Genomic DNA, 20,558 nt, shown 5'->3' on the forward strand with positions numbered 1-20,558 from the left:
GTGATGTAAAAAATACAAAACCAAAGATTAAAAAATAAAATTTTGTGTGCATGCATGCATGTTTAATTATGGTCCTTTTACAACTTTTTTAAGAATTGTGGAAAAAATTGGTAGAGAGAGCCTTAAAAGTAAGATTATAAGGATATAGACAGAAGTATATGTTAAATCTTAACTCTTAATATTATTTTTAAGATATGATATAATGATATATGATACATGCATGAAAACTATTTTCCTCGTACTTTTTCTTGGATAGTTGGATAAATATTGCGTAATAGTATATCTTAACTCTTAATATTATTTTTAAGATATGATATAATGATATATGATACATGCATGAAAACTATTTTTCTCGTACTTTTTCTTGGATAGTTGGATAAATATTGCGTAATAGTACGTACAACATTTGTTCATGAGTAGTGCTATGACAAACACATACACAAACTTGTTAATTGGTTTAGATAAACAACCTAAATCAAGTGGTCTCTTATTTACATCTGAATAGTAATATCGTGTAAAGCTAACTAGCTTGTTGTTTCCTAGAGAGTCTATATTGACTGTACTATACGAAAAGTCCAATTTATTGTCAAAGCGCATGTATCAAGGTACGTCCAATTTATTGCATTATACTTACAATCAACTCTCTCTAGATCCGAACAAGTGTTTGCTTAGGCATTGGAGGGACTTACCTCGAAAACACCCTCGAAGCTAGTAACTTTGTCATTGTGCAGGTATATTTAGACTCCACACAACCGATCAAGCAAGATCTTCCACATCAACGAAAGGGTCTTCAATTCGAAGCCCATTAATTTAACACCGGAACATATGTTTTTGTTTTAAAAACTTCAATGTATATCTCCTATAACTTGTGTTTTGCACAAATTTCAACTACGGAGTACTTTTGGAAGCTAAGATAGAACAACGTTGATTTTTAATTTATTTATTGGAAATGCGTTCACAAATTCTTATTTACATGGGGTGTACGATAAATATTGTACACTGAAGTTAAAGTTGACGTAAAATGCTTAAAAGTCACCCTTGTATATGTAAAAGTTATTGAGATAATATCATAATATAAAGGATAATATATCCTTTATATTGTTACTGATTATGTAAATATACATAACATATTAGTGGTAGATTTGATTTTATAATATCTTCTAATTATGTACAATATCTTTGTTATTTTAGCAATTGACATTATTGTTGACATTGTAATATTTTGAGGGTTGTATAAATACTCCAACAGTAATATCAATATATTTAAGCTTTTTAATAACTCTATCAAAAGTGATCTACCTTTTAGTAATAAAAAAATTCATTTCAATAAAAAATATTTATTCAAAATCACTAATAATGTATAAAATTAATCATTTAACACTTTAAAATATTTATCTAATACGGAGTAACTTTTTTTTTAGTAATATAAAAATTAGAGAAAACTGAATTAAAGTTAGGTTGGTGCACAATAAATTTATTGTACAACTTGTGCACGCAAGACCTTTTGAAATATTTTTTTCCAAAATAAGTCGATACAAATAGACTCTTTGACGCAACTTTGATCATGAAAATTGTTTTGTTGATCATAAATTGGAGGATGGTATTTATAGATTTATAGTAGTTCGAAATATTAAAAGTAGAGTGGGTGGGTGTACTCGATATTAGGAAATGGATGTTTATGAGTTAATAATACATTAATACTCATCATTATTATTAGCTTAATACGGAGTGATACAGATTTAAAGTGCTCAAATTGGATCGTAATTAGAATTAACAGGACAGAAAGAAGTTGGGCCATTAATAACTCATGACCCATGGATCCGTACCAATTATTAATGGGCCAAGGGGGTTAATTTGGGCCATTAGTATATGTCTAGGACCTCTAGGGCCCCTTTTAAAAAAAAAAACCCAATTTCATCCATATTTTTACATCCCTCTTTTGTTTTGCTCATTTTAGATCCATATATTTCCCCCTATACTGATTTGTGATGATTTTGAGTATTAAATGATGACAGTTTAGGGTAATTACTTTTACCATTACTCTTTGAGATTATTATTTCGGGTTCAAAGATACATTTTGATTTGTTTATTCTCATATTATAAAGTGTGCTTCCCATTGATAATATTTTGATAAATTTCACTAGCTACGTACTCCCTTTATTGCCATATAATTTTGAGGTGGAATTGTACCTTATTTGGATTTGTTAAGTGGATTCTATCTCTTGATTGCGGGTGTAGTCCAGGCTTCTGGTCAGCAGAAATCAATAACTAGTTAGTCTGTCCAATAATATTATACTTAGCTTTTAATGATGTGATTATGTTAGAATCTTGACTAAGGAGATTCCTATAATCATGAGTATATTAGTGTAAATATATAAAACATAATAGTAGCATGCTGATTTTGGCACGTCTGAATTAATACACTATTATTTCTTGTTAATTAACTATTTAAAATAATTATTCAAGTACCTAGCTATGATACTAATATTAATTATACGGATTTTTCATGAAATGCCCCTGAGGTTTGTGTTAATGCACCAAATACCCTTAAACTTTCCAAAATGCACCAAATACCCCCGAGATTTAGTATAAATACACAAAATGCCCACAAGGCTAACGGACGTTAAGTCCCCGTTAGCGTATGTTTACATTTTTGCCCTTAATAAACTGTTTTCTTTATTTATCCTAACATTAACCCTTAATTATATTAATTAACCCTTAATTACATTAATTAACCTTTAATTATATTAATTAACCTTAATTACATTAACTAATCCTTAATTAAATTAATTAATCTTTAATTAAATTAATTAACTATTGTCTGAAAAAATCAATTACCCCAAAAAAATTTGGATTCTCCATTCCAACCTTGTTGTTGCCTTTGTTCTGTCTCCTCAAGTCAAACCCCTAATTCCTCTCTCTCCATTATCAACACCAACCATAGCTCCATCCTTGCAACCACCTCCATCCTCACAGAATCAACGAATTAGAGGAGAGAGAATGCAGCCATGCCGCCACCACCAAACCCCACCACCGCCATGCCACCACCATCAAACCCCACTCCCCCTTCCTCACCGGCGGCGTTTCCCTCCCCTCCCCCACCTTACCCACTGCTGTCGCCACCACCCAACCCGCGTTTCCCTCCCCCTCACTTCCCCCACCTTCCTCATTCCCCACTGCCGCCGCCACCAAACTCCACTTCGCCTTCCTCGCCGGCGTCGTTTCCCTTCCCCTCACTTCCCCCTACGTTACGGTCAAGGCAACTAGCAACAATGGTTGATTAAAATCCCCCATTACTGATTTGGGGATCAATTTTTTGGGATCTGGATTTTGAGAGAGGAAAATCAATGTATGTGTTTGTCTGGCGGTGGCGGTGGCGGTGGCGGTGTGGGGTGGTGGTGGTGAGGAAGAGAAGGGGTTAGCATGGCGGTGTGTGGTGGTGGTGAGGAAGAGAAAAGCTGTCATGGTGCTTCCAACCCAGAAAAATTGGCTGCCATTTTTAACAGGGAAGAAGGAAGGGGGGAGAGAGAAAAACAAATGAAAAAAGAAGAAATTAAAAGGAAAAGAGAAAAATTAAATTAAATTAAAGTTAAAGTTAACGGATAAGTTAACGGAGTTAACGGAAAATAGTCATTTTGGGCATTTTGTATATTTATATTAAACCTTAGGGGTATTTGGTGCATTTTGGAAAGTTTAGGGGTATTTGGTGCATTAACACAAACCTCGGGGGCATTTCATGAAAAATCCGTTAATTATATATTGGTAGGTCTCCTTTATTACTCCCATTCTTTTCCCTAGTTGATACTATACTACTATAATCATCGGTTTTAATTGAGTTTGATCGAACATGATCCTAATTGTCAGTTTGTCAGAATTACAAGAAAATTGATGTCGTGAAACACTTAAAATGTGTGTATTTTATACATGCACAAGTTCTCATATATAAAGAACTCCAAATTCCAAAGCCCTATTTTTACATTTGTACCAAAATTAAGGGTTTTGTTGATGGTGATGATATATGCATAATGCATTCTGCATTTGTTGAATTATAATTAATTTACTACTCCCTCCGTCTCTTTTTGTTCTTTACGTTTTCCTTTTTGGTTATTTCAAAATGTTCTTTACAGTTCATTTTATATTATCATATAAATGATTTAGTATTCTATCAAAATTTGTATCCAATTATTATTTTAATCAATTAAATTCATTATGTCATTTAGTCTTTCACACTTTACCATTGGGACATTAAAATTTTCCCATTTCCCAATATCAGAATTTTGATAAAAGTGAAAACATTATAAATAAACGTAATTTATCTTGTTTAAATAAAAAAATTGAGGAATCTCGATGCAAATTAATTAATCGTTAAAACGCGTGAAAAATACCAAACGTAAAGAACAAAAAGAGACGGAGGGAGTAATATAATGTATGTCAAAATTATGATTGTGTCAATCGGTGTAATTGACCTTAATACAAGGTACGGAGTAATGTTTTCATTTTTAGCTTTTTATAAATGTTGTATATACGAATTATATCTCAACAAATACAAACTCATTAAGGAAACTCGAATTATTGCAAGAAATAGTGATGAATAAGGAGTAAAATTTATTTTCCACTCTCATGAAATTAAAAACCATAACTTTTCCCCAAACCTCATCCCCTATTCCATCCAAGGTTTATTCAATTTCTCCAAAATCCGACATAATAGCTATGAAAATTATATATTTCTGTAAACTCTTACTTATGATATGAAAAAAGGGTGATGATAAAGGTCGCAAGTTGCGACAACATTTAGTTGTCGCAATCTTACGTGTCGCAGTTTAATTGGTACATATAGGTGACACGTAGGCTATGAGTCATAATAATATTTTTACTATCAATGCAATATTTTTACTATGAAAATATGTAAATAAGGTAGTCGATATAAATAAGGAAATAAATTAGAATATTAAGATTTTCCTAGTTTTTTTTGAAACATTTAAAGTAGGATATATAAACTAAATATTTTATTTCCCAATTTAAATAATGACACATAAGCATGCCATGTCATCATTGTGACACGGCTTAAAGGTCGCATGTTGCGACCTTTATCATTTTCGATGAAAAAAACTTTGCTCGTCACAACTATCACTAGAAATCAAATCAGGAACACTCCATGACTTTCCTCAATAACCTTAGAAACCTTAATATACATGACACCAATTTTTATTATACAGACATGTGTACCTTTAAATCAATATTTGTTTATTTTTGCTTATTTAGGGATCTTTAAATAAGCGATTGAGCAAATGAAATAGCCATGAACTACCCTAAATTTTTTTTTTACAAAATTGCCACACGCGTATGTTTCTAGATCATTTTCATTAGATCACTTTTAAAGAGTTTCACTTTCATGCGTGGATGTAAAAAATAAACCACAACTTGAATGGTCCTTTACCTTTTATTTTGCTTGCTTCTTTCTTTTACCTCAAAATTGAGGTAACGAAATGTTGAAGCAACCACAACAATTGCAAGCTAACTAGCTAGGACCATTTTACTTCTTTTATCTTTTTTAACATGAATGATGGATTAATCCATCTCTGATTTTTGATCCAAAAGCAAAAGCAACCTTATTTCATTCTTCATTCTTCACAGCTTTCACAATTCCCATGAGGGTTCATTTTAACAATTTTTTGACATCCTTTAAATCATACATTGAATAAAAAGTGTTCACAAATTACAACATATACTAATACAGACTTCGAGACTATTCAAAACCTTACACAAACAAAACTACTAAACCGAGTTTTACTAGCTCTTACAAACCACCATATATACATAATATTATTACTTGTAATTGCAATCACGGATCTTTTCTAATTCTCCCCCCAAAATATTATTACTAGTAAAACATTATTCTTTTTTGACGATCTATCTTTTATTTTCTTCAACTTTTTTTTTTGGGTGTTCTTTGATCGAATCAAAGTGTCCCTCTCTACCATGCATTTTATGCAACTTTATGATCCAAAAATGAGAAATCTACTGATCAAGTGATCCTGGTCCCTTCTTTTCTGTACCCCTATTATACATACCTATCTTTTGTCCCACTACACTACTAACTTTCTCTACATTCTAGACGATTTCAAAGTTCTCCCATATTCGAAAATAAGTATCCTCTTTATTTTTCGATTTCGAGATTGATCGTTAATACTTGTATAAATTTTGTTAAAAAGTACTTGTATGGTAATGAAACCATTATAACAAACGCTATTATAACAAACGCATGCAAGATAACTAAAGAACAAAAATAAAGTACATATAGTGCTTCGAGTTAGCTTCGGCCACAAGCAGAAAAGATGAAAGCTTTATTAATCTTGACAAGTTTTTTTGTACATATGATAGAATGTTGGTAGGCTATAGAGAGTTTATATTATACTCCCTAAACAACTAAAAAATGCCTAGAAAATAGAGCCAAATGGATAGATATATGTTGCCCAGAATAACATATAAATACTTCTTTCGTTCACTAATAGTTGCAATATTTTGACTTTGCATATTCACAAATTTTTGTTGGACTCTATTTATAATTGTGGCTTATATGTAAGGCAAGATACAGTCATGTGATACCTTGTTAGATTTGTCTCAATTTTTAATATTATAATATCAAATTCTTATTAATTTTAAGTATCTATAATTCAAGATATAGAGTTAAAGTTATACATTAACAAATGTAAAAAGACAAACATTAGAACTAGAAGAGACTAGAAAAAGTACCATAAGTTATTCAAGGCATACTCTAACAAGGACCTAGCCTTGATCTTAATTATCAATAGGAACTCGACCCAACTAGTCAATAAAGTTGTTAAAGCCCAACCCAACCCGGCTCCACCACTCCACAAGTCCTTTTACATTACGACTTACTTGATCATAATTAATGGTGCTTGATTATGGCGTACGTTGTATACTTGTATGCTCATAAATCATAATCAATATAATTCTAAATTAGTGTGTGGCCGAGCGGTGCGCCGTTTGCTATATTGAATAGTTAAAATTTTAGATTTTTCTTGACTTTAATACTTCCTTTGTTCTTATTTACATGACACAATGAGATTTTATGCACTATTCACACAAACACCTTTGACTTCCTTTTGTGCTACATAAGAAAAAACATAGTCGTGTGGGGTCTTATTAGATTCGTATCAGTAAATATTATTTAAATATCAATTTTTTATCATTTTTTCCGATACACAATTAAAGATATTAATGTTTGAAATCGTGCATTGGCAAACGTGCCTAAATAATTGTGTCATATAAAAAAGAACGGAGGAAGTATTTGATAAAATACATGTATACTATAAAGTAAAAAATATTCATCAAATTCGATTGTCTACTACACAAACATACTACGTCGTTTATCATGGGAAATAATTTTACACCATCTTACAATTTGTATAATTTGTTAATAAACACAAATTAGATATATGCAGCCATGCGAGAAATTAAATTTTTGTACCCGCGTAGTGATGCTTATGAGACTTATGAGTTATGACCCATGTTTGTTCACGATTGTCCTAATTCTTTAATTATTATTAATTTTCCAAATAGTCAATAGAAAATAAAAAGTTATATAAAAATTTAGGCTTTTAAATTTCATATTAACATATATTTATAAATTAATGTGAAAAGATAAACCATAATTGGTCGTTGGTTAAGATGGTGATAAGAGTTATCATTATGATGTGGCAATATAGATTATAGAGGACTACGAAATGACTAAAAGGTACTACTTAGTTGCTTATTCTAAAATCTTTAAGCAATGTGGTAAACTTTTGTTTAGAAATTAAGAATAACACATGCATAATGTACGAACGAGCTATAAAGAAAAATGTAAATTATAAATGGGGAGAGCTGAGGAACTCGAATCGTGACCTATCATACACATCAATGTTAATCACAGGCCCGGCCCCGGGGGTTGAAATTAGGGGCGGCCGCCCAGGGCCCCGGAGGGCAAGGGGCCCCAAAATATACAACTGAGTTATAAGTTAAATAAGTTATAAACACAGATAGTAAATATGAAATGTTGGTGGCTAATTGGTTAAATTCATTTAATGTTTGGCAGTTGACAGGGGTTCGAAACCTTATAGCTGATTTTTTGTGAATATTTTTTTTATCGTTTTGATTGTCTCTGTTTCTTTCGTTATTAATCCACTTCTTCTTTAAATTGACTTCTTTTTTATGGTTCTTTAAACAAAATATTTTTACGTGCAAATTTTTAAACATTGTGTCATTAAGAAATACGTAGTAAGTATTATTTGCATATTTTATTTTGCATAACTAATTGTTTTATGGCATTTTATATTCATATATGTTGTTAAATGTGGTTCAAATATTTAAATGAGAGATAAATATAATAAACTCCGTATGTAATATGGACATACATTGGATATTTTAAAACCTCGCACCATATATAAGGCCCCCTTGGGACCCCTTTATCGTGATTCGCCCTGGGCCCCTGAAATGTCAGGACCGGCCCTGGTTAATCACTTAGCCAAAGCTCCATTGGGAGATAGCGAAAGATTTGAGTTTGGTTAGTTTGTCTTTAATTGAAAAAAAATCATTCCTTTAAAGCCATACAAAATATAGGCAAATGTAAAAGTAGAATATATAGGGTATTAGGGTTTAATGAATCTTGAAAATTAAATGGTGGAAGATTGTTAATCGTCCAACACCTTATCTTTGGAAGTGACAATTGAGTGCTCATGCATGTTAAAGGCCGTGAAGATAAATAAATTATCTCATTGTGAATTGGAAGTGACAAGTGATTGGCTTCGTACAATTTTAGCCCGATATATTTGGACTTGGAGTGTTATCAAGGTGCGTTATCTTGGTCTTAGTTATGGATTATAAAAATAATTTTAGGTCGAATAAGCTCTGATAAATCCCAATCAAATTAAACACATAATTTTCATTCAGATTTAATAAATTTTTCTCTCAAACTTCCTATTTTACATTCAAGTTTTATCAGGGTTAATAAATTTCAATAATATCAAATACAAAGTAGGTTTTAATCACGATAGAGTATAAAACTAATCTTAGGGTTTCAACCACCCGCTTAACCTTTTGGTAGAGTTGATCCTTTAACAAGGTGTCAGACCCAGCGTGACACAAAGATTACAGATTCAAATTTCGTCTTCCCCTCATTCTAAAGTGGAATATTTTACGCTGGATATGAAAAGACAACTTAATAGTTTTGTTGAGTTGCCTTTGATAAATCATATCCAACAATTTAACTCTGATAAATCTCATCTTTGTAAGTGACAAATGAATGCTCGTGCATGTTAAGATAAATACAATTATATCTCGCAAAGGCTACACATACCCCGGGGGTATGTGGGCCCTTACACACCATATTCTTTGATTGATTTATTATTGGTCCCACCCCCAAATAAAACTCATCTTCCTCCAAAATAAAATTTCTTTAAGCTGATTTGGTCCAATAAAAAACCAGGGTATGTGGATCCTACATACCCCTGGGGTATGTGTATCATCTCCCCAATTATCTCGGTGTTGAAGTGACAAGTGCTACTCCATATAATTTTAGCCCAATATAGTTGGAGTATCTCTTAAGTAGTGGGATGTGTTATGGAGGACTCAAGTACGGAGTATGAGTTTATGAATCAAAGAATCATTTCATCTAAACCCACACCATAAACATAACAATGCCACATGTCATTCTCCTTTCATATTTTTTTAATGTCACATGTCACTCTTTTCAATCATAGTGCCACATGTCATTCTCCTTTCATAATTTTTTGGTTTAAAGTTAAAGGAATTAAATAATTAAATACGGAGTAAATCAAGCCATAATCACTTTTTGCCAAGGAAACGTCAATTTGCTCGACTTCCACAACTCCCCGCTTCATCTTCAATCTTTTATACTCCGTATATAATTTCCTTAAACTTCACCAATGGTAATCAATTAAAAGCCTTTGTTGATACTTTAAAAGGAGGAGGAATTTCAAACTGTTAGAATTTACAGGTTCAATAACGTACTACGAAGTATTAATTCATAATTCTTTTGTTAATTGATTTGTTGATTTGCCAATAAATTACAGCTCTGTATATAATACATGCACCTTGCTACTCTCACTTCCGTCGATGTGGCATTTGCCAACTGGAATTGTTTTTCAACTTACTATAACTCGGCATCCGAAAAGAGGCATAACATACGACCCGGAGGCACCACAATCACCCTCAAAAGAGTGTCGGTCAGAATCCACGTCTTTCGGCAGATGAAAGTCTAATGGGGTTGGTATCTCTCTGAAGCTCCCGTCAAGATAATATGCTTGACATGAGATTATGCTATTTTAAAATAATTAAAAAATCATGTTACTAAAATAGTGTTCTTTTTGCTTAGTTTATGTGCCGAAGCAACTATGTTGCTAAATTACCTGCGATGATGTTTATCATTATACCATGGGGAAAATCATATTGTAGCATTACGTATATTCTTTATGTATTAAGATGTTTCTATCAATATGGCATCTTTTAATTATTATTTTTCCATTGCCCCAACGTCTACATTATTATGTGTGTGTTTTATTTTTATATTTGAAATTCTGCTTGACTTGGGTCTGTGAATAGAGAAAAAAAAAACTTACGCTAACTTAAATAAAATCTCCTTTAAATAAATTAGAATGATTCCGACATTTACTATATAAACCATTAATCTATTAATTGTAAGCTACTCCGATATAAGGAGAGAAATCTCAAACTGTTAGAATTTGAGTTGTTCATTATACGATGTATTCAAATTATTTATAAAAAGCTACTCGTACATCATACAACTTTTATTCGATATTCATCCGAACCTTTTCTCACTTCATTCTCTATGTAGTGGGAATTTTGCTCTTTTTCATGAGGTGAGTATTCACTACGGAGTAATAATTTTTACTTCATGATCAATTTGGAGGAATGCATTTTAGTTACCATCTATAACAATGTAAGTGTGGTAATTGATTTTTTTTTTTTTTTTTACTAGCTATTAGGCGTAATAAAATTATTATAATTATGTAGTACTCCGTATAATACTTTGTATGAGTATTTACTATCTGTACTTTTAGTTATTTTTCAAAAAAACAGCCTGTTTATAGAACGGGCCAAAAACCTAGTTTTAAATAAATAAGCTTCCGGTCTAATATATTTGGATAGGATAGGTTGCAATTAGGTTAATAAGTTTCAGGTCTTATAATAAATTTTATTCTCTTACGATTATGTTTGATTAGGTCTAATAAACTCTAATTAGTCCCTACCAAGTTCAATAGATTTATTTAGGTCTAAATGTCCAATAAGTTCAGATAAGTTCATGTTGTATCCGCCGATAAAAAAAAATTCACCATAAGAATCGGTCTTAGGAATTAGTGGAAGTAATCTATACTCTGTTAGGCACATTGAAACTTGAAGGTGTTGACAAGAAAGCTCAAAGCATATATTGATATTTGCCAAACTAATTGATAGAACTCTTTTTTGTTTTTTGTACATATTTTTCCAAAGGGAGAGAAAATATAACTTCTAATAATCAAACTGTATTTCTTATCGTACACATAAAATCAGGATAAGCCAGATTAATTTTAAAATATGAATCTAATTGTCATTTTTGTATGAAAAAGGATGGTCATTTCACATATGAGCACAATTAATCATTGATTCATTGACATTGAGTAACGTTATTTAAGCCTAACTTTTTGTTAGTTTTTTTTCTTTTTACAAAATGGATCATGCTCTTCTTACTAGTTATTTAATTATTTTCGATCATCTATGTAAGTGAATACTTAAAATTAGAGATTGAAAAGTTACCATAATTCTTTGACATTAATGCCACTATTCTATATTTTCATACGCGAGTATGTTGCAGAAAATGCTTTTGTTGTTTAAATACGGAGTATTATGAAGTAGACAAGTAGTAACAGTTTTTAATTAAAAACTTGCGTATAGTGGATGTCAACTAGCTTAGTTGGTAAAAGTTCTGAGGATAATAACCAAAATTTAAGATTGAATCACGTTTATATCATTTATTATCTTGCCCTTACACCAAAAAATAAAAACAAAAATAACCTGACCCTCGGTCTTAACCACTAGGCCAAGACATCATTGGTAAAATAAACTTGCATATAAATATAACAACTTTGCTTAGAAAATGATTTATTGTCATTCCCTTCAAGAAAATGAGATTAGTTCACATTTATGATAGTAGGACGAAAAAATGTTTTTTACCATACAACCAACATAAAAGAAATATGGACAAATAAGCGAATTAATAAAAAAAAAAACACTTATACTCGAGTTATTTTTGTCTCATTTTTCAGTAAATAATAATAAAAACAAAATAATTACATAAGTTAGGTATCAATCAAATTGAGTAGTCTCATAAACAGGGAGTTCATCCCCAATTAATGAAAGATGATCTAACTCAAACAAATCTGAACTCGAACAACTAAACCCATCATCATCAACCTCATCTTCTTCATCATTTAGATCATAATTTACGCCGTGATTAACACCGTAATCATCGTAATTAACCTTATTTTTACTTGTGAAATCATTGGATTTACTCAATCGAGCATCCCAATAACCACTCAATAAATCCAAAGCAACTTCTTCAAGTTTCTTCTGTTGCTGCAATTTATCACCACTGTCTCTCTCCAAGCCATTCAATTTCCTCAATTCTTCATACCTTTTCGACAAAGATCTCCCAAAATTCGAGTTCAATAAACGATCTCCTTTCTCTTCTCGCAATGATTTATACCCACAAGCTTGAGAATCATCATCAACAAGAACACTTACAGGACAAAATCTTACCGTCCGTTTATCCCCTTCGTCTTGAAATTTCTTGTTCTTACTCAAACACGACCGTGAAAACGACGTCGCAGAGGAACACGAATACGGGAATGCTTCTTCTTCTTCATCTGTTTTTATGTTGTGTTTTGCAAGATTGCTACATTTCTTCTTACTGTTTTTACCATCTTTCGCGAACAGTGAGTTGATAAAGCTCGTTAATTTCACCCCAGGTGAAATGGGTTGCTTTAAATTCTTGATACTGGAGTAAAAACTAGCTGCCCTTGATCTGCTACTGGTGGACTCTTCTTCCTTCTCTTTGTCTTTTTTGAGTTGATTGATAAACTTGGATTCAATTGTTCGTGTTTTAATTGGTTTTGGCCTCGGAGGAGCAAAACAAGTGACTCGAGGTTTTTGTTTTTGGTGTGAATAAACAGAGTACTCTGTTTCTGATGGAGAAGATGAGGTTGAGGTTGTAGTAGTGCTGCAAAACAAAGCGTCATGTAAATCAAATTCTTCAAGTAAAGTAGTTGATGATGATCTTGAGCTTGATTTTCTCTCTCCTCGAGAAATGACTTTGTCACTCACTTTCTTCTCCATCCATTTCTCCACCAAACACGCCCTTCTAAGACTCGACATTTTCTCATCCTCCAGTGTTGTTGTTGTTGTTGTTGTTGTTGTTGTTGACGATCCTCTGTTTTTCGTGTCGGTTGCCCGTTTGAAGAAATCTTCATCTGGGTGTGTTTTTGTGAGACGGTCTGATACAAGATTTTGGGACGTTTTTGAACGGTGGGTTTTCAGGGGTTTATTGAATTTGTTCAGAAAAGAGGATGACAATGTTGGGTTTTTGGGATCATATTCATGAGCATACTTGTTTTTGGATTTGGATTTGGATTTCTCCCAATTATACATTTTGTTTTTAGGTTTTGGTTTTGGAGTTGTGTTTGTTTGTTCTATAGCAAAAAAGAAACAAAAACAAAAAATTGGAAAAAGAAGACAAAAGGTGTAATTGATTTTGTGGGTTAGGATTTAGGAATATAGTTTTTGCGAAGAAGAACAAAATTATAGGAGAGAGAAAATGAAAAATGTTTTTAGACGCTTTAAAAAAGAAGACCATGCGCGTGCATGTTAAGGAGGGAAGGAGTTCTTGTTAGTGACAGATTGTCATTGGAAAGGAGGGAAGAGAGAATCTCTAAAATAAAATTTGGGAGCATAAAATATTTTCTCCGTTTTTCAATAAATGTATAATTTTAATTATTTATCCTATTTATATATAAACCGTTTAATTAAAGTAACTAACGATCAAAGTTGTTTTATTTTTTTAATTATTAGATTGGTAAAAATAAGGGTCTTACTGAACCAACATGTATCACAAATCAATCATCTCAACTACACCGGCTAACACTTTTTAGAAGAGGAAATGGTAAGAAAATGCTCACTCATAATTATAATGCGGATGTTAATACTTGAACTTGTAACCTCTAAGTTATAAAAGAAATAGGTTATCACCATCAAGTTTGGTTTCAAAGTTGCTTCATCTTTTTATTTATTTTTTTGGACAAAAAAGATACACAAAAGTTGTGATAGTTTTCTCTCAAGACATGTCTTAAATCTAAGGAAACAAAATAAGAAAATATATTATCTATAAAAGGATTTATATCTTGATGACTTATAATGTGGTGACCAATAGATATAACGTAATCTTTAACTTCTCGCTATACATTCCATGAAATATGAGTTAAAAAATAATTATTTCATGTCATCCATAAATAAATGGATTTTCCATAGACATGGAACACATTGCTTGAAAAAACTGAATCCTAACACTTATAAAGCTTTATACTTTGATTACTATTCACCCAATAGTGCATTTACGTGCATGCCCTTCATTTCCTTCTTTGTTTTATTTTGTCTTATTCTTAACAATAGAGTATTTACGGTTTCACCCTTCCATTGCTATACAAAATGTATTATTTTATTTGGGTATAATGTCCTATATATTGTACCTTCGAACTATCAATTAAAACGCATATGGTTTCTATTTCATGTTACATGTAAATCCAACATCTAACTTTAACATATCATTTCTAGCATTTACCATAAATTGTAAGTTCCTAGCTTTTAAGTAACATTTTTACAAAAATAATTTTGTATACCTTGGGGGATCGTGTACGCTAGCGCACGATCCAACAACTAGTTAGAAGTAAAAATGGGGCGTGTATTATTAAGTAAAAATGATACTCCGTATTAGTGTTTTTGAAATTTATTTTATCAATTTGTTCTGTAGGTTGATGTGACGTGTTAAGATGCGACGCCTCTCCACCTATGGTCAAGTTTGGAATTTGGGAGCTCCCCAACCTCTCCTGTTGATTGGAGGCAAAAGCCGTTGATTATGTTTGACATAATTTTTTAAAAAATTTAACCAAAAGTATGTATTGTCCATTTGTAAAAGAAAAAATTACAATGGTTGTAAAAGTAATTGTATGTAATGAGGTAAATCTTAAATGCGCAACAAAAGGTCTTGCGCGCATAAGGTGTACAATAAATTTATTGTACACCAAGATAACTTTAACCATATTTTTTGTAACTTTAACTTAGTTTTGATTAACTTTTATATTAGTAACAAAAAATTGATAGATAAATATTTTAAAGGGTTAAATTATTAATTTTATACATTATTAGTGATTTTGAAGAAATAAGTTTTACTAAAATGAAAAAATTTATCACTTAAAAATAGATAACTTTTACATGCATATGCTTAACTTTTAAGCATTTTGAGTTAACTTTTACTCTGATGTACAATATTTATTGTACACCCATTGTAAATAAGAATTTGTGAATGCGCAATGGTTGTCATTTTTTCTTGGACATAAACACGTAGGAAATCATCAAAATTATTTAATTGTCTAAAGATGGTTTTGGATCGTGACGTGTAAAGATTGGTGTGCATGTTTTGTTTCTTTTTGAGACCTTAGACTTGATTAGACCATGCTCACAAGTCACAATCGAACCCAATACATGATATGTTGTCATTTCCGGACAACACAAGTCTGACTGAGCTTAATTACATGTCAATGCAATTAACATTTACCGAGTTTTGTCGTGCATATTGAGTACTATAATATCATATATTCATATCTTATCGAATTATCATAGTTCTCCAAAATAAATGTAGTATCGTGACCTAAAAGTCGAGAACGAACAATATATAAACTGTTATGTCGTGTCTAACGACTCAAACTCATGCAATCATAAGTATCAACGTTTGATAATGGGTTGCGTTGGCAATCGCTAAGAATAGCGTTATCTACGGTTTGATACACTAGCGCTTAATTAATTAAACAACTTACATGCATGTCTTTGCATTAGTGAATCATTATAACAAATTAGTGGTTACGATAGTAAATGACAAGGAAGGCTCATAATTAATTGGTTAGTATAATTAATCTAGAATTATAAATGAGATCAAATTATTTGAGCTGGCATTTGCATTGACATTGTTCTAATTTGCTAAGAATTAACAAAAATGTTGCGTAGTAGATGAGATTAAATAAAGAGGGAAGATTTTATGGGTGGATATGGAGAATTATAAATAAATAGAAGATTATCGCCTTAATTAATACTTCTTTTTGATATATAGTGGACTAATCACGGACTAGAGAAGTAATTCAACCTTGGCTTCCCAAAAAAACGGCCGTCTAGCTTGGGTAGGACTATAGGAGTTTTCACCGACCTCATAAGTTGATAAATCGTTTGATATTAGATCTATATGCATACGATATATGTTTTAAATTTCTAAAAACGTGTATGGAATAACATACATGACTGATAATACATTTTAAAAAGTACATAAAAAGAAAAGACATTTTAATTTAAATAGTTTAAGTAGACACAAAATATCTCAGGACGTGGCTTATATGATAGAGATGATTCGATTTCATACATTACCTTTTTCGATTCTAAAATATCCGTAATATCTTGAATATATTTAAAATTTCAAAACAAAAGTCACAAGAATATATTTAACCCACCTTTGTATCATTGGGTAATTTGGAAGGGGGGAAATAGACAGATTCATCAACCTTGATCTCTCTCCCCTCTCCTCTCTCTATGGTTTATATAAATACTAGGGTTACTTAAAAAAAATGGAATTTAGGCAATTTAATATCCTTGGTTGTACCGTATATGACAACGTGAGTCCGATATTTAGATCGGAAGTAGACAAAATTACCCACATTTACTTGATTCTAAAAATTAGAAGAAAAAGAAAGGAAAAGTCATTAACCCAGCTTTGCATCATTCAGCTAGTTGGGATCATAAAGTGTGTGAGCATTATTTGAAGAACAGAAAAGAAGACATCTCTACTATTTGAAAATTGACATATCATCATTCTAAAGCCAATGCTAACGGAAAAGGAAGAATAGTAAAAAGAAAAGACAAATCACAACATTATTCTAGGGGTTTACTATTTATCGTTCCCATATTATTCAAATTAAAATCGCCCCATTTATTTACTTATATACCCACCTTTATTTACCCTTTTACTTTCCCACCTCAAATCAAACCACCACCTCCGCCACCATCGCGGGCCACTACCTCCGGCCACCACCGCCACGAACACATCTTCGGCGACAAAATGACCGAGTCTTCACAAGAGTGTTTATTTGTCCGGAATTTTTTTAGAAACCTATGCATTTTAAGCTTGTACCATGGTATAGGCTTATGAATTTTAAGTTTGTACCATGGTACAGACTTATGAGTTTTTAGCTTCGACCATGGTATTGACTTATGCAGTTTAAGCTTGTACCATGGAAGGAGCTAAAAATTCATAAGCTTGTACCTGCTAAATATTCATAAGTCTATATTATTTAAGGTTTTGATTTGTTGTTGCATTTGATTTAATGTAATCGGAAAAAAAAATAGAGACTTATGAATTTTTAGCTCCTTCCATGGCACGGGCTTATGAATTTTAAACTCCGTTCCTTCCATGGTACAGGCTTAAATTGCATAAGTTTCTTAAAAAAAAATCCGGACAAAAAAAAAACTCTTGTGAAGACTCGGCCATTTTGTCGCCGACGACGTGATGGTGGTGGCCGGAGGTAGTGGCCGGCGATGGTGGCCGGAGGTGGTGGCCGGCGGTGGTGGGAGAGAATTGGAAAGTAAGATTAAGGGTACTAATGGGAAATAAGGGAAAATAGTCTAGCGATTATGAGTAATATGGGGCGGCTTTTAGCGCTACACTTATTCTAGGGAGCAAATACAATAAATTCTACCTTTTTAATTATAGAACCGCTGTAAATTTGTACTATTGATCGAGTAATCCTTTTGGATTTATTAGACATTATTACCACTTTTAGCCGTATTTTATTAGAAATTACGGAGTACCATTCTATTTTTTGTAACTATCCTATATACTCCCTAATTGTTTGATATCCTACGTTCAATGTGAAGCTAGGAAATAATGCCCTTGGTCCAAGTATGCATTCAATGCTAAGTCTAATAAATGCGGTTTAGTATTAATTAATTATGCAAGTTAATAATTCAGTGAGATCAAGTGAGCTGAATGCCTAGCTAGAGGTCGCTTCAGTTCAAGTGGAATTAATAATATTAATCCACAACTTACTCTTGACTGAACTCTTGACTGAACCCGTAGGGTCACACAAATAGTACGTGAACGGATCAAGTATTTAAGTGAATTAAATACTCTATTTATGAATATTCAGAATCGACGGATCTCGGTTCCAATGGGAGTTGAAATCGTCCAAAGGCAAAATACGAATACTCCGGAAATGATGATATTGCCGGAAACGGAAATATGGATCGTAACGGAAATATTAATATTATCCAAGTCGTATATGTTGCCGGAAACGGAAACATGATAGGTATCAGAAAATATTATCGGAAATAGAAATATTGCCGGAATCGGAAATATTAAATATTTGTTCGAAATCGGAAATATTGCAGGAATCGAAAATATTAAATATTTGTTCGAAATCGGAAATAAATTCCGGAATCAGAAATATTAAATTTTGTTCGAATCGAATATGAATTCCGGAATCGGAAAACGAATCGGAAGCGCGACGTACGAAACGATCGACGGACGAGCTTGCTAGACGCAAGACCCAACACGAAGCCAGGCCCGCGCCTAGCGAATTACGCGCGCGCAAGCGAGCAGCAAGGCAGGCCCAGCGTGCGAACAACGAGCAAGGCAGACCCAGCGCACGGGAAAGCGAGCAAGGCAAGGCCCAGCAGCAGCGCCCATGATGGGCCGCGTGCTACAAGTGCCCAGCCTTGGGCCGAGCCGAGCACCAACGCCCTTGTGGGTTGCGTGGTTGCGAGGCTACGTACGACCAAGTCTTTGGTCATTTAGGATTGCTTGCTTAAATCGTTTTCCTAATTCTACTCGATTTGAATGTTTTGTTAAATATGAAACACTTAGGTGTTTGATTAAACATTAAATTTTAATGGGTTAATTTAACTAGAATCCTAAAGGATTTAGTTATTTGAATCCTAGTAGAAATCTAAGTCCGTTATTTCCACACTATAAATACGTGGTTCATAATCACAATTTATATACAACAATTCAATAAGTATTCACATAGATTAAGTTCAAGTGAAAATTTAATAATTTGTCTAAATTAGTAATTATCCTTTCCGAATAAACATAATACCTTAGAGAATATTCTAGTTGGTTGAATCTAAGGCGGATCCGAACGTGTTGTGGACTATCTACGGAGGGGCGACATTTGGAGTCCTAAACTTGTTCTTGTTCGGTTCGGGAGCAGCTAGGGAAGGCACGCATCACATGTATGTATCTTAAATTATGCTAATTGACTATGTGGCAATTAATTTGGATTCCTGGCTTTATGGTTTTTCCGCATAAAATATATGATTTATATTTGTCATAATCTAACACAATGTCCCTAATGACTGATCAAGTATATTTTCCGCAACTTTCCTACTTCACTTGTTATTTTGTATAACTTTTTTTAATTATCAACTATACAGCTTGCTTCAGTATTATATAAAGTACTATGTAATACTTAACTAAACTTTCTTAATAGTTTCGCTGCTCAACTTATAACCCCTAAATTAAAGAATACTATTTTAGTACCCGTGCAACGCACGATTATTACTACTCCGTAAATATTTTTATGTAATAATTTTAATAATTTAATAATCATTTACAGAAAAGTTAATAAAATAAAATATATTTCGTAAATGATCAACACCGATTCATCGCACATGATAGAATTAGCTAAATCAAATCAAGCTTAAGCATACTATAAGAAAAATCAATGATCATCTAAAAATTTTATGGACCGGAGTCACTTTGTCTTGGCACTGAAAAGAATATGATCATCCAGTTTGAACCCGCCTTTATTCCAAGGTTGGTTAGTGTCCAACAGCTGAAATGTAGTCGTGTCCCAGTGCAACGCACCTCGTACAATAACTAAGTCTTCACGTGATTGTTCTCGTGTTTAACACAATATAGAACCGGCTCTTTTTCGATTATTGTTTTGAATTCACACAAAATTGTTGATGATTTCCATGTCCACTAGCTTTTACCTTCGTATCTTGTGTGGGCGAGACCAAGATTTCGACCTAATACTTTTGATTAAAAAAATACTCTGTAAAATTTAGATTAATACCAACAACTTCAAGCAGGTCCTTTATTATATGTTTCTCGTACAAGTCAACTGTTGTCCGAAAATACGCAGCAAAACCCAAAACATTTTGGGTTA

The 20,558-nt window shown here is 32.4% G+C and overlaps 1 protein-coding gene across 1 annotated transcript; it reads right to left on the reverse strand.

Moving 5' to 3' along the window:
* Positions 1-12,194: 12,194 nt before the first annotated feature.
* LOC110779096 (protein BIG GRAIN 1-like B) lies at positions 12,195-14,020 on the reverse strand. Its single transcript, XM_021983625.2, has one exon. It carries the CDS (start codon positions 13,723-13,725, stop codon positions 12,385-12,387), a length of 1,341 nt encoding a protein of 446 aa, XP_021839317.2. The 5' UTR covers positions 13,726-14,020; the 3' UTR covers positions 12,195-12,384.
* Positions 14,021-20,558: the final 6,538 nt, after the last annotated feature.

The sequence above is a fragment of the Spinacia oleracea genome, chromosome 1 (genome assembly GCF_020520425.1).
Source record: "Spinacia oleracea cultivar Varoflay chromosome 1, BTI_SOV_V1, whole genome shotgun sequence".
In the NCBI taxonomy this organism is placed as follows: domain Eukaryota; kingdom Viridiplantae; phylum Streptophyta; class Magnoliopsida; order Caryophyllales; family Amaranthaceae; genus Spinacia; species Spinacia oleracea.